Source organism: Poecile atricapillus, unplaced genomic scaffold, assembly GCF_030490865.1.
Source record: "Poecile atricapillus isolate bPoeAtr1 unplaced genomic scaffold, bPoeAtr1.hap1 scaffold_347, whole genome shotgun sequence".
Lineage (NCBI taxonomy): Eukaryota > Metazoa > Chordata > Aves > Passeriformes > Paridae > Poecile > Poecile atricapillus.
Window position 1 is genome coordinate 18,795 of NW_026709144.1, and position 15,474 is coordinate 34,268.

The 15,474-nt window shown below is 59.5% G+C and overlaps 1 protein-coding gene across 1 annotated transcript in view; it reads left to right on the forward strand.

Annotated features, from left to right (window-relative positions):
• LOC131574483 (lysine-specific demethylase 6B-like) overlaps positions 1–15,467 on the forward strand; it is a gene marked incomplete at its 5' end in the record, with an annotated part of 29,348 nt that extends 13,881 nt beyond the window's left edge. The window contains 8 exons of the mRNA XM_058828953.1: positions 1,556–1,620; positions 2,961–3,029; positions 5,588–5,736; positions 7,184–7,298; positions 9,377–9,564; positions 10,876–11,017; positions 13,147–13,273; positions 15,411–15,467. Coding sequence (XP_058684936.1) covers positions 1,556–1,620; positions 2,961–3,029; positions 5,588–5,736; positions 7,184–7,298; positions 9,377–9,564; positions 10,876–11,017; positions 13,147–13,273; positions 15,411–15,467 — 912 coding nt within the window. The remainder of the gene's footprint in view (positions 1–1,555; positions 1,621–2,960; positions 3,030–5,587; positions 5,737–7,183; positions 7,299–9,376; positions 9,565–10,875; positions 11,018–13,146; positions 13,274–15,410) is intronic.
• Positions 15,468–15,474: the final 7 nt, after the last annotated feature.

The following is a 15,474-nucleotide window of genomic DNA, read 5'->3' on the forward strand; positions in this document are numbered from 1 at the left end:
TGACATTTGGGGGGTTCAGGTGACATTTGGGGAGGTTCAGGTGACATTTGGGGGGTTCAGGTGACATTTGGAGGGGTTCAGGTGACATTTGGGGGGGTTCAGGTGACATTTGGGGGTGTTCAGGTGACATTTGGGGTGTTCAGGTGACATTTGGGGTGTTCAGGTGACACTGGAGGGGTTCAGGTGACATTTGGGGGGGTTCAGGTGACATTTGGGGTGTTCAGGTGACATTTGGGGGGGTTCAGGTGACATTTGGGGGTGTTCAGGTGACACTGGGGGGGTTCAGGTGACATTTGGGGGTGTTCAGGTGACATTTGGGGTGTTCAGGTGACATTTGGGGGGGTTCAGGTGACATTTGGGGGGGGTTCAGGTGACATTTGGGGGGGTTCAGGTGACATTTGGGGGGGTTCAGGTGACATTTGGGGGGTTCAGGTGACACTGGAGGGGTTCAGGTGACATTTGGGGTGTTCAGGTGACATTTGGGGGGGTTCAGGTGACATTTGGGGGGGTTCAGGTGACATTTGGGGAGGTTCAGGTGACACTGGAGGGGTTCAGGTGACATTTGGGGGGTTCAGGTGACATTTGGGGGTGTTCAGGTGACATTTGGGGTGTTCAGGTGACATTTGGGGGGGTTCAGGTGACATTTGGGGTGTTCAGGTGACATTTGGGGGGGTTCAGGTGACATTTGGGGGGTTCAGGTGACATTTGGGGTGTTCAGGTGACATTTGGGGGTGTTCAGGTGACATTTGGGGTGTTCAGGTGACATTTGGGGGGGTTCAGGTGACATTTGGGGTGTTCAGGTGACATTTGGAGGGGTTCAGGTGACATTTGGGGGGGTTCAGGTGACATTTGGGGTGTTCAGGTGACACTGGAGGGGTTCAGGTGACATTTGGGGGGGTTCAGGTGACATTTGGGAGGTTCAGGTGACATTTGAGGTGTTCAGGTGACATTTGGGGGTGTTCAGGTGACATTTGAGGAGGTTCAGGTGACATTTGGGGTGTTCAGGTGACATTTGGGGGGGTTCAGGTGACATTTGGGGTGTTCAGGTGACATTTGGGGGGGTTCAGGTGACATTTGGGGTGTTCAGGTGACATTTGGGGTGTTCAGGTGACACTGGGGGGGGTTCAGGTGACATTTGGGGTGTTCAGGTGACATTTGGGGGGTTCAGGTGACACTGGAGGGGTTCAGGTGACACTGGAGGGGTTCAGGTGACATTTGGGGGGGTTCAGGTGACATTTGGGGGTGTTCAGGTGACACTGGGGGGGTTCAGGTGACATTTGGGGTGTTCAGGTGACATTTGGGGGGGTTCAGGTGACATTTGGGGTGTTCAGGTGACATTTGGGGGGGTTCAGGTGACATTTGGGGAGGTTCAGGTGACATTTGGGGGGTTCAGGTGACATTTGGGGGGTGTTCAGGTGACATTTGGGGTGTTCAGGTGACATTTGGGGTGTTCAGGTGACATTTGGGGGGTTCAGGTGACATTTGGGGGGTGTTCAGGTGACATTTGGGGTGTTCAGGTGACATTTGGGGTGTTCAGGTGACAATGTCCCCACAGGAGGACAAGGACAGCGAGGATGAGGAGGCCGAAGAGCCGGACAGCACCACCGAGACCCCGCCCAGGTGGGGACACCTGGGGACACCTGGGGACACCCTGGGGACACCTGGGGGGATCTGGGGACACCCTGGGGGGATCTGGGGACACCCTGGGGACACCCTGGGGACACCCTGGGGGGATCTGGGGACACCTGGGGGACACCTGGGGACACCCTGGGGACACCTGGGGACACCCTGGGGACACCTGGGGGGACCTGGGGACACCCTGGGGACACCTGGGGACACCCTGGGGGGATCTGGGGACACCTGGGGACACCTGGGGACACCTGGGGGACACCTGGGGGACACCTGGGGACACCCTGGGGACACCCCCTCCCCAAAATGTCACCAGGAGGGTCCCCAAATGTCACTGGGGGGATCCCAATGTCCTTTAGGGGGGTCCCAAATGTCCCCAGGGGGGTCCCCAAACCCTGGGGGGGGGTCCCAGATGTCACTGGGGGGGTCCCAATGTCCCCAAAATGTCACTGGGGGGGTCCCAATGTCCCCTGGGGGTCCCAATGTCCTTTGGGGGGGTCCCAGATATCCCCAGGGGGGTCCCAATGTCCCCTGGGGGTCTCCAAATGTCACTGGGGGGGTCCCAATGTCCCCAAATGTCCCCAAAATGTCACTGGGGGGGGTCCTGGTGTCCTTTAGGGGGGTCCCAAATGTCCCCTGGGGGGTCCCCAAACCCTGGGGGAGTCTCGATGTCCTTTGGGGGGGTCCTGATGTCCCCAGAGGGGTCCCAGATGTCACTGGGGGTCCCCAAAATGTCACTGGGGGGGTCCCAATGTCCTTTGGGGGGGTCCTGATGTCCCCAGGGGGGTCCCAATGTCCCCTAGGGGGTCCCAATGTCCCCTGGGGGTCCCCAAATGTCACTGGGGGGGGTCCCGGTGTCCCCAGGGGGGTCCCAGATGTCCCCAGGGGGGTCCCAATGTCCCCAAATGTCCCCAAAATGTCACTGGGGGGTCCCAGATGTCACTGGGGGGGTCCCCAAATGTCCCCAGGGGGGTCCCCAAACCCTGGGGGGGGGTCCCAGATGTCACTGGGGGGGTCTCGGTGTCCCCAGGGGGGTCCCAATGTCCCCAAATGTCCCCAGAATGTCACTGGGGGGGTCCCAATGTCCTTTGGGGGGGTCCCAATGTCCCCTGGGGGTCCCAAATGTCACTGGGGGGGTCCCAATGTCCCCAAAATGTCACTGGGGGGGTCCCAATGTCCCCAAAATGTCACTGGGGGGGTCCCAATGTCCCCAAATGTCCCCAAAATGTCACTGGGGGGGTCCTGATGTCCCCAGGGGGGTCCCCAAACCCTGGGGGGGGTCCCGGTGTCCCCCCGTCCCCTCCCCCCCCGTGACCCCGTGTCCCCCCCAGCCCCCCCGACCAGAAATCCCATCAGATCATCAAATTCGGGACCAACATCGACCTGTCGGACGCCAAGAGGTGACACCGGGGACACCTGGGGGGTGGGGACACCTGGGGGGACACTTGGGGACACCTGGGGACACCTGGGGACAGCTGGGGACAGCTGGGGGGACAGCTGGGGACACCTGGGGGTGGGGGGGACACCTGGGGGGACATGGGGACAGCTGGGGGGACACCTGGGGACACCTGGGGGGGTGGGGACACCTGGGGACAGCTGGGGACACACCTGGGGACATCTGGGGACACCTGGAGGGGTGGGGACACCTGGGGGGACATGGGGACACCTGGGGACACCTGGGGGGGTGGGGACACACCTGGGGACACCTGGGGGGGGTGGGGGAACAGCTGGGGACACCTGGGGGACATCTGGGACAGCTGGGGGCAGCTGAGGGGGGGTGGGGACACCTGGGGGGGGTGGGGACACACCTGGGGACACCTGGGGGACACTGGGGGTTGGGGTGGGGACACCAGGTGACATTTGGGTGTTCAGGGTCACTCAGGTGACACTGGGGGGGTTCAGGTGATGCCTCCAGGTGACATTTGGGGGTTCAGGGTCACTCTCAGGTGACACTGGGGGTGTTCACTGTCACTGTGAGGTGACACTGGGGGGGTTCAGGTGACACCCCCAGGTGACACTGGGGGTGTTGAGGGTCACTCTTGGGTGACACTGGGGGTTCAGGTGACACCCCCAGGTGACATTTGGGGGTTCAGGGTCACTCAGGTGACATTTGGGGGTTCAGGGTCACTCCCAGGTGACACTGAGGGGTTCAGGGTCACTGTGAGGTGACACTGGGGGTTCAGGTGACGCCCCCAGGTGACATTTGGGGGTTCAGGGTCACTCTCAGGTGACACTGGGGGTTTCAGGTGACACCCCCAGGTGACATTTGGGGGTTCAGTGTCACTATGAGGTGACACTGGGGTTTCAGGTGACACCCCCAGGTGACATTTGGGGGTTCAGGGTCACTCTCAGGTGACACTGGGGGGTTCAGGGTCACGTGAGGTGACAATGGGGGGTTCAGGTGACACCCCCAGGTGACATTTGGGGGTTCAGGGTCACTCTCAGGTGACACTGGGGGTTCAGGTGACACCCCCAGGTGACATTTGGGTGTTCAGGGTCACTCTCGGGTGACACCGGGGTTTCAGGTGACACCCCCAGGTGACACTGGGGGGGTTCAGGTGACACCCCCAGGTGACATTTGAGGGTTCAGGGTCACTCTCAGGTGACACTGGGAGTTCAGGTGACGCCCCCAGGTGACATTTGGGGGTTCAGGGTCACTCCCAGGTGACACTGGGAGTTCAGGTGACGCCCCCAGGTGACATTTGAGGGTTCAGGGTCACTCCCAGGTGACACTGGGAGTTCAGGTGACGCCCCCAGGTGACATTTGGGGGTTCAGGGTCACTCCCAGGTGACACTGGGAGTTCAGGTGACACCCCCAGGTGACATTTGAGGGTTCAGGGTCACTCTCGGGTGACACTGGGGGGTTCAGGTGACGCCCCCAGGTGACACTGGGGGTGTTCAGTGTCACTGTGAGGTGACATTTGGGGGTTCAGGGTCACTCTCAGGTGACACTGGGGGGGTTCAGGTGACACCCCCAGGTGACATCTGGGTGTTCAGGGTCACTCTCAGGTGACACCGGGGGTTCAGGTGACGCCCCCAGGTGACATTTGGGGGTTCAGGGTCACTGTGAGGTGACATTTGGGTGTTCAGGGTCACTCAGGTGACACTGGGGGTGTTCAGTGTCACTGTGAGGTGACACTGGGGGTTCAGGTGACGCCCCCAGGTGACATTTGAGGGTTCACTGTCACCGTGAGGTGACAGGGTGGGGTCACTCTGGGTCAGGTGATGCCCCCAGGTGACATTTGGGGGTTCAGGGTCACTGTGAGGTGACACTGGGGGGTCAGGTGACACCCCCAGGTGACATTTGGGGGTTCAGGGTCACCGTGAGGTGACATTTGAGGGTTCAGGGTCACTCTCGGGTGACACTGGGGGGTTCAGGTGATGCCCCCAGGTGACATTTGAGGGTTCAGGGTCACCGTGAGGTGACATTTGAGGGTTCAGGGTCACTCAGGTGACACTGGGGGTTCAGGTGACACCCCCAGGTGACATTTGAGGGTTCAGGGTCACTCTCAGGTGACACTGGGGGGTTCAGGTGACGCCCCCAGGTGACATTTTGGGGTTCAGGGTCACCATGAGGTGACATTTGAGGGTTCAGGGTCACTCAGGTGACATTTGGGGGTTCAGGGTCACTCAGGTGACACTGGGGGGTTCAGGGTCACGTGAGGTGACACTGGGGGGTTCAGGTGACACCCCCAGGTGACATTTGGGGGTTCAGTGTCACTGTGAGGTGACACTGGGGGGTTCAGGGTCACTCTCAGGTGACACTGGGGGGTTCAGGTGACACCCCCAGGTGACATTTGAGGGTTCAGTGTCACTGTGAGGTGACACTGGGGTTTCAGGTGACACCCCCAGGTGACATTTGGGTGTTCAGGGTCACTCTCGGGTGACACTGGGGGGGTTCAGGTGACGCCCCCAGCTTGGCTCCGCCCCCTCAGGTGACGTGGGCGTGGCCCCGCAGGTGGAAGCCGCAGCTGCAGGAGCTGCTGAAGCTGCCGGCGTTCATGAGGGTCTCGTCCACGGGGAACATGCTGAGCCACGTGGGGCACACCATCCTGGGCATGAACACCGTGCAGCTCTACATGAAGGTGCCAGGCAGCCGCACACCTGGTGAGTACACCTGGACACACCTGGGGTACACCTGAGTACACCTGGGGTACACCTGCACACACCTGAGCCACGTGGGGCACACCATCCTGGGCATGAACACCGTGCAGCTCTACATGAAGGTGCCAGGCAGCCGCACACCTGGTGAGTACACCTGGACACACCTGGGGTACAGCTGGGGTACACCTGGGGTACACCTGCACACACCTGAGCCACGTGGGGCACACCATCCTGGGCATGAACACCGTGCAGCTCTACATGAAGGTGCCAGGCAGCCGCACACCTGGTGAGTACACCTGGACACACCTGGGGTACACCTGAGTACACCTGGACACACCTGGGGTACACCTGCACACACCTGAGCCACGTGGGGCACACCATCCTGGGCATGAACACCGTGCAGCTCTACATGAAGGTGCCAGGCAGCCGCACACCTGGTGAGTACACCTGGACACACCTGGGTACACCTGGGGTACACCTGGGATAGAGCTGGGTACACCTGAGTACACCTGGACACACCTGGGGTACACCTGGACACACCTGGGATAGAGCTGGGTACAGCTGGACACACCTGAGTAACACCTGAGTACACCTGGACACACCTGGACACACCTGGACACACCTGGATACACCTGGGGACAGAGGGGAGGTGACACAAGGTAACAGGTAACAGGTGACAGAAGGTGTCAGCAGGTGAGACGGGGTGAAAGCAGGTGACACCAGGTGACACCAGGTGGTGCCAGGTGACAGGAGCAGGTGACACCAGGTGACAGGTGACATCAGGTGACAGGAGGAGCCACCATCAGGTGACACCAGGTGACAGCAGCAGGTGACAGGTGACACCACCAGGTGACAGCGGGTGACAGGTGACACAAGCAGGTGACAAGTGACATCACCAGGTGCCAGGTGACACTACCAGGTGACAGGTGCCATCAGGTGACACAAGCAGGTGCCAGGTGACATCACCAGGTGCCACCAGGTGACAGGTGCCATGACCAGGTGCCAGGTGACATCAGGTGACAGGTGCCATCACCAGGTGCCAGGTGCCATCACCAGGTGCCAGGTGCCATCAGGTGACAGGTGCCACAGCAGGTGCCACAGCAGGTGCCAGGTGACACCAGGTGCCAGGTGCCATCACCAGGTGCCAGGTGACACAGCAGGTGACAGGTGACCCCAGGTGACACCACCAGGTGCCAGGTGCCATCAGGTGCCAGGTGACCCCAGGTGCCAGGTGCCATCACCAGGTGACAGGTGACACAGCAGGTGCCAGGAGCAGGTGACACAGCAGGTGCCAGGTGCCACACCAGGTGCCATCCCCAGGTGCCATCCCCAGGTGCCATCCCCAGGTGCTAGGTGCCATCAGGTGACAGGTGCCATGACCAGGTGACAGGTGCCAGGTGCCCCCAGGTGACGTTGTTGTTGTTGTTGTTGTTGCTGTCGCCCCCCGCAGGTCACCAGGAGAACAACAACTTCTGCTCGGTGAACATCAACATCGGCCCCGGCGACTGCGAGTGGTTCGCGGTGCACGAGCACTACTGGGAGACCATCTCCGCCTTCTGCGACAGGTGGGCGTGGCCTGCGGGAAAAGGGGCGTGGCTTGTGGGAAAGGGGGCGGAGCTTGCAGAGAATGGGCGTGGTTTGCATAAAATGGGGTGGGGTTTGCATAAAGGGGCACGTGGGGCTGAGCACTACTGGGAAACCATCGCCACCTTCTGCGACAGGTGGGCGTGGCCTGCGGAAAAAGGGGCGTGGTCTGCATTAAGGGGGCGTGGTTTGCAGGAAAGGGGCGGGGCTTGCAGAGAATGGGCGGGGTTTGCATAAAATGGGGCGGGGTTTGCATAAAGGGGCAGTTGGGGCTGAGCACTGCTGGGAGACCATCTCCGCCTTCTGCGACAGGTGGGCGTGGCTTGCATAAAAAGGAGCGGGGTTTGCATAAAATGGGCGTGGTCTGCATAAAGGGGCGGGGTTTGTGGGAAAAGGGGCGTGATTTGCATAAAGAGGCACTTGGGGCTGAGCACTGCTGGGAAACCATCGCCGCCTTCTGCGACAGGTGGGCGTGGCCTGCATAAAAGGGGCGTGGCCTGTGGAAAAGGGGCGTGGTTTGCATAAAGGGGGTGGGGATTACATAAATGGGGCGTGATTTGCATAAATGGGGCACTTGGGGCTGAGCACTGCTGGGAAACCATCTCCGCCTTCTGCGACAGGTGGGCGTGGCCTGCATAAAAAGGGGCGTGGTCTGCATTAAAATGGGCGTGGTTTGCATAAAAGGGGGTGTGGTTTGTATAAAACGGGGGGGGTTTGCATAAAGGGGCGTGGTTTATATAGAGAGGGCACCTGGGGCTGAGCACTGCTGAGAAACCATCTCCGCCTTCTGCGACAGGTGGGCGTGGCCTGCGGGAAAAGGGGCGTGGTTTGCATAAAAGGGGCGGGGCTTGCAGAGGATGGGCGTGGTTTGGCTAAAAGGGGGCGTGGTTTGCATAAAGGGGCGTGGTTTGTGGGGAAAGGGGCGTGGTTTCCATAAAGAGGCACTTGGGGCTGAGCACTACTGGGAAACCATCGCCGCCTTCTGTGACAGGTGGGCGTGGCCTGGGAAAAAGGGGCGTGGTCTGCATTAAAGGGGTGTGGTTTGCCTGAAGGACGGCATTTGCATAGAAGGGGTGTGGTCAGTGATTAATTGATTAATTAGCATTAATTATTGAGTGGGTTTGGCCTGGCTGCAGCCAGCGCCCTGGGAACTAAACAAGAGGGGTGTGGCTAAACAAAGGGGCGTGTCCAAGTGTGGTGGGCGTGGCTAAACAAATGGGGCGTGGCCACAGAAGGGGCGTGGCCACACACATTCTGCTTGGCTATGCAAAAGGGGCGTGGCCACCCAAAAGGGGGCGTGGTCACCTAAAATGGGCATGTCCAGGCACAGCGTGATTGGCTACACAAAAGGGGCGTGTCCACCGTGGGCGTGGCTACACAAGAGGGGCGTGACCACACAAAAAGGGGGCGTGACCACCCCAAAAGGGGCGTCTCCACAATGGGTGTGGCCATGCAAAAAGTGGGCGTGGCCACCTGATGGGGGCGTGGCCACCCTAAGGGGGTGTTTCCACAGTGGGTGTGGCCACCTCAAAAAAAGGGGCGTGGCCACACTAAAGTGGGCAAGTCCACAGTGGGTGTGGCCACCCAAAGGGGGTGTGTTCAGAGTGGGCGTGGCCACCCAAAAGTGGGGCTTGGCCACCCCAAAAGGGGGGCGTGGCCACCCCAAAAGGGGCGTGTCCACAGTGGGTGTGGCCACAAAAGGGGGCGTGTCCACCCCAAAACGGGCGTGTCCACAGTGGGTGTAGCCACCCCAAAAAGGGGGCGTGGCCACACTAAAGTGGGCAAGTCCACAGTGGGGGTGGCCACATAAAAAAGGGGGCGTGTCCACAATGGGTGTGGCCACCCAAAAAGGGGGCGTGGCCACACTAAAGTGGGCAAGTCCACAGTGTGTGTGGCCACAAAAGGGGGCGTGTCCACCCCAAAAAAAGGGGCGTGTCCACCCCCAAAAAAGGGGCGTGTCCAACCCCTTCCTTTTCCCCACCGGCGGGGAGGAACTTTCAGGCGGGGCGTGTCCCGTTGCCGGTGGGCGGGGCCGCCGCTGACCACGCCCCCGGCGCAGGCACGGCGTGGACTACCTGACGGGCTCGTGGTGGCCCATCCTGGAGGACCTGTACCGCTCCAACATCCCGGTGTACCGGTTCGTGCAGCGCCCCGGCGACCTGGTGTGGATCAACGCCGGCACCGTGCACTGGGTACAGGCGACGGGCTGGTGCAACAACATCGCCTGGAACGTGGGGCCGCTCACAGGTGAGGGGACAACGGGGGGACATTGGGGACATTGGGGACATTGGGGACATTGGGGACATTGGGGGGATTGAGGGGACATTGGGGACATTGGGGACACTGGGGGACATTGGGGACATTGGGGACATTGGGGACATTGGGGACATTGAGGGGACATTGGGGACATCCAGGGGATTGGGGACATTGGGGACATTGGGGACATTGGGGACATCACTGGGTACAGGCGACGGGCTGGTGCAACAACATCGCCTGGAACGTGGGGCCACTCACAGGTGAGGGGACATCAGGGACATTGAGGGGACATTGGGGGATTGGGGACATTGGGGACATCCAGGGGATTGGGGACATTGGGGACATTGGGGACATCACTGGGTACAGGCGACGGGCTGGTGCAACAACATCGCCTGGAACGTGGGGCCACTCACAGGTGAGGGGACACTGAGGGGACATTGGGGACATTGGGGACACTGAGGGGATTGGGGACATTGGGGACATTGGGGACATTGGGGACATTGGGGACACTGAGGGGATTGGGGACATTGGGGACATTGGGGACATTGGGGACACTGAGGGGACATTGGGGACACTGAGGGGACATTGGGGCGATTGGGGACATTGGGGACATCCAGGGGATTGGGGACATTAGGGACATTGGGGACATTGGGGGACATTGGGGACATTGGGGGACATTGGGGACATTGGGGACATTGGGGACATTGGGGGGGTTGGGGACATTGGGGACATCCAGGGGATTGGGGACATCCAGGGGATTGGGGACATTGGGGACATCACTGGGTACAGGCGACGGGCTGGTGCAACAACATCGCCTGGAACGTGGGGCCGCTCACAGGTGAGGGGACACTGGGGACACTGAGGGGACATCCAGGGGATTGGGGACATTGGGGGACATTGGGGACATCCAGGGGATTGGGGACATTGAGGGGATTGGGGACATTGGGGACAGTGGGGACATTGGGGACATTGGGGGGATTGGGGACATTGGGGACAGTGGGGACATTGGGGGGATTGGGGACATTGGGGGACATTGGGGACATTGGGGACACTGAGGGGACATTGAGGGGACATTGGGGACCACAAGGACAACACGTCAGTGCCACCACAGAGGGTCCCAGGGGTGGTCAGGGCTCCTCGGGGGGGTTCCAGGACCACAATGTCCCCAATCCCCCCAATGTCCCCAGTGTCCCCAATGTCCCCAATCCCCCCAATGTCCCCAATCCCCCCAATGTCCCCAATCCCCCCAATGTCCCCAGCGGTGTCCCCAGTGTCCCCTCAATGTCCCCATGCTGTCCCCAGCCTATCAGTACCAGCTGGCTCTGGAGCGTTATGAGTGGAACGAGGTGAAGAACGTCAAGTCCATCGTGCCCATGATCCACGTCTCCTGGAACGTGGCCAGGACCGTCAAGATCAGCGACCCCGACCTGTACAAGATGATCAAGTGAGTGTGGGGACACCTGGGGACACCTGGGGACACCTGGGGGGACATGGGGGGACATGGGGACACACCTGGGACACACCTGGGGACAGCTGGGGACAGCTGGGGACAGCTGGGGGGACATGGGGGGACATGGGGGGACATGGGGACACCTGGGGACAGTTGGGGACACCTGGGGACATCTGGGGACACCTGGGGGGACATGGGGGGACCTGGGGACACACCTGGGGGGATATGGGGACACACCTGGGGACATGGGGACACCTGGGGACACCTGGGGACAGCTGGGGGGACATGGGGACACCTGGGGACACCTGGGGACACACCTGGGACACACCTGGGGACACATCTGGGGACACCTGGGGGGACATGGGGACAGCTGGGGACAGCTGGGGGGACATGGGGGGACATGGGGACACCTCTGGGGACACCTGGGGACATCTGGGGAAACCTGGGGACACCTGGGGCGACATGGGGGGACATGGGAACACCTGGGGACAGCTGTGACACACCTGGGGACACCTGAGACACACCTGGGGACACCTGGGGACACCTGGGGGGACATGGGGGGACATGGGGACACCTCTGGGGACACACCTGGGGACATCTGGGGACACCTGGGGACACCTGGGGGGACATGGGGACATCTGAGGACAGGATCAGGGGACACCTGGGGACACCTGGGGACAGCTGAGACACACCTGGGGACAGCTGTGGAAGGAGTGACACGGACAGGGACAGGCACAGGTGTCACCAGGTGTCCCTGGGTGTGCCCTGATGTCCTCAGATGTCCCCCAGGTGTGACAGGTGTGTGACAGGTGTGTCCCCAGGTGTGTCACAGCTGTCCCCAGGTGTGTCAGGTGTGTGACAGGTGTGTCCCCAGGTGTGTCAGGTGTGTCACAGCTGTCCCCAGGTGTGACAGGTGTGTGACAGGTGTGTCCCCAGGTGTGACAGATGTGTGACAGGTGTATCCCCAGGTGTGTGACAGGTGTGTCCCCAGGTGAGACAGGTGTGTCCCCAGGTATCCCCAGGTGTGTCAGGTGTGTCACAGCTGTCCCCAGGTGTGACAGGTGTGTGACAGGTGTGTCCCCAGGTGTGACAGGTGTGTCACAGCTGTCCCCAGGTGTGACAGGTGTGTGACAGGTGTGTCCCCAGGTGTGACAGATGTGTGACAGGTGTATCCCCAGGTGTGTGACAGGTGTGTCCCCAGGTGTGACAGGTGTGTGACAGGTGTGTCCCCAGGTGTGACAGGTGTGTCACAGCTGTCCCCAGGTGTATCCCCAGGTGTGACAGGTGTGTCCCCAGGTGTGACAGGTGTATCCCCAGGTGTGACAGGTGTATCCCCAGGTGTGACAGGTGTGACAGGTGTGTCACAGCTGTCCCCAGGTGTATCCCCAGGTGTGACAGGTGTGTCCCCAGGTGTGACAGGTGTGACAGGTGTGTCACAGCTGTCCCCAGGTGTATCCCCAGGTGTGACAGGTGTGTCCCCAGGTGTGACAGGTGTGTCCCCAGCTGTGTCAGGTGTGTCACAGCTGTCCCCAGGTGTGTGTCAGGTGTGTCCCCAGGTGTGACAGGTGTGTCACAGCTGTCCCCAGGTGTGTCCCCAGGTGTGACAGGTGTGTCCCCAGGTGTGACAGGTGTGTGACAGGTGTGTCCCCAGGTGTGTCCCCAGGTGTGTGTCAGGTGTATCCCCAGGTGTCACAGTTGTGTCCCCAGGTGTGTCAGGTGTGTCCCCAGGTGTGTCAGGTGTGTCCCCAGGTGTGACAGGTGTGTCTCCAGGTGTGTCAGGTGTGTCAGGTGTTCCCCAGGTGTGACAGGTGTGTCACAGCTGTCCCCAGGTGTGTCCCCAGGTGTGACAGGTGTGTCCCCAGGTGTGTGACAGGTGTGACAGGTGTGTGACAGGTGTGTCTGCAGCTGTGACAGGTGTGTCAGGTGTGTCCCCAGGTGTATCCCCAGCTGTCCCCAGGTGTGTGACAGGTGTGTCCCCAGGTGTGTCAGGTGTGTCACAGCTGTCCCCAGGTGTGTCCCCAGGTGTGTGACAGGTGTGACAGGTGTGTCACAGCTGTCCCCAGGTGTATCCCCAGGTGTGTGACAGGCGTGTCCCCAGGTGTGTGACAGGTGTGTCCCCGCAGGTACTGCCTGTTGCAGTCCATCAAGCACTGCCAGGTACAACGCGAGAGTTTGCTGCGCGCGGGGAAGAAAATCGCCTACCAGGGCCGGGTGAAGGACGAGCCGGCGTATTACTGTAACGAGTGTGACGTGAGTGTCATTGTCACCCTGTCACCGTGTCATTGTCACCCTGTCACCCTGTCACTGTCACCCTGTCACTGTATTACTGTAACGAGTGTGACGTGAGTGTCACCGTCACCGTGTCACCCTGTCACCGTGTCATTGTCACCCTGTCACCCTGTCATTGTCACCCTGTCACTGTCACCCTGTCACTGTATTACTGTAACGAGTGTGACGTGTCACCGTGTGTCACCGTGTCACCCTGTCACCCTGTCACCCTGTCACTGTCACTGTATTACTGTAACGAGTGTGACGTGAGTGTCATTGTCACCGTGTGTCACCCTGTCACATTGTCACCCTGTCACTGTCACCCTGTCACTGTCACTGTATTACTGTAACGAGTGTGACGTGAGTGTCACTGTCACCGTGTCACTGTCACTGTGTCATTGTCACCCTGTCACTGTGTCACCCTGTCATTGTCACACTGTCACCCTGTCACCCTGTCACTGTGTCATTGTCACCCTGTCACTGTCACTGTATTACTGTAACGAGTGTGACGTGAGTGTCATTGTCACTGTCACCGTGTCATTGTCACCCTGTCACCCTGTCACTGTATTACTGTAACGAGTGTGATGTGAGTGTCATTGTCACCGTGTCATTGTCACCGTGTCATTGTCACCCTGTCACCCTGTCACTGTCACCGTGTCACCCTGTCACTGTATTACTGTAACGAGTGTGACGTGAGTGTCACCGTGTGTCACCGTGTCACATTGTCACTGTCACCCTGTCACTGTCACCGTGTCACCCTGTCACTGTCACTGTATTACTGTAACGAGTGTGACGTGAGTGTCACTGTCACCCTGTCACCGTGTCACCCTGTCACTGTCACCCTGTCATTGTCACTGTGTCACTGTCACTGTATTACTGTAACGAGTGTGACGTGAGTGTCACCGTGTGTCACCCTGTCACATTGTCACTGTCACTGTGTCACCCTGTCATTGTCACCCTGTCACTGTATTACTGTAACGAGTGTGACGTGAGTGTCACTGTCACCCTGTCACCGTGTCATTGTGTCACCCTGTCACCCTGTCACTGTGTCATTGTCACCCTGTCATTGTCACCGTGTCACTGTCACCCTGTCACCCTGTCACCCTGTCACTGTATTACTGTAACGAGTGTGATGTGAGTGTCATTGTCACTGTCATTGTCACTGTCATTGTCACCGTGTCACTGTCACCCTGTCACCCTGTGACTGTCACTGTATTACTGTAACGAGTGTGACGTGAGTGTCACTGTCACTGTCACCGTGTCACTGTCACCATGTCACTGTGACCCTGTCACTGTATTACTGTAACGAGTGTGACGTGAGTGTCACCGTCACTGTCATTGTCACCGTGTCACTGTCACCCTGTCACTGTCACCCTGTCACCCTGTGACTGTCACTGTATTACTGTAACGAGTGTGACGTGTCACCGTCACTGTCATTGTCACCGTGTCACTGTCACCCTGTCACTGTCACCGTGTCACCCTGTCACTGTCACTGTATTACTGTATTACTGTAACGAGTGTGACGTGAGTGTCACCCTGTCACTGTCACCCTGTCACCCTGTCACTGTCACTGTATTACTGTAACGAGTGTGACGTGTCACCGTCACTGTCACCCTGTCACTGTCACTGTCACTGTGTCACCCTGTCACTGTCACTGTACTACTGTAACGAGTGTGACGTGTCATTGTCACCCTGTCACTGTGTCACATTGTCACTGTCACCCTGACACCGTCACTGTATTACTGTAACGAGTGTGATGTGTCATTGTCACCGTGTCACTCTGTCACACTGTCACCCTGTCACTGTATTACTGTAACGAGTGTGACGTGAGTGTCACTGTCACTGTCACCGTGTCACCGTCACATTGTCACCCTGTCACCCTGTCACCGTACTACTGTAACGAGTGTGACGTGTCACCCTGTCACATTGTCACTGTCACCCTGTCATTATCACTGTGTCACTGTCACCGTGTCACTGTCACTGTGTCACTGTCACCGTGTCACTGTCACTGTGTCACTGTCACCGTGTCATTGTCACCGTGTCACTGTCCACTGTCCACTGCCCGCTGCCATGACCTCTGACCCCCCCGACTGACCCCACCTGTCACCCCCTGGTACAGGTGGAGGTGTTCAACATCCTGTTTGTGACGAGTGACACAGGCGGCCGCAACACCTGACCCTGAA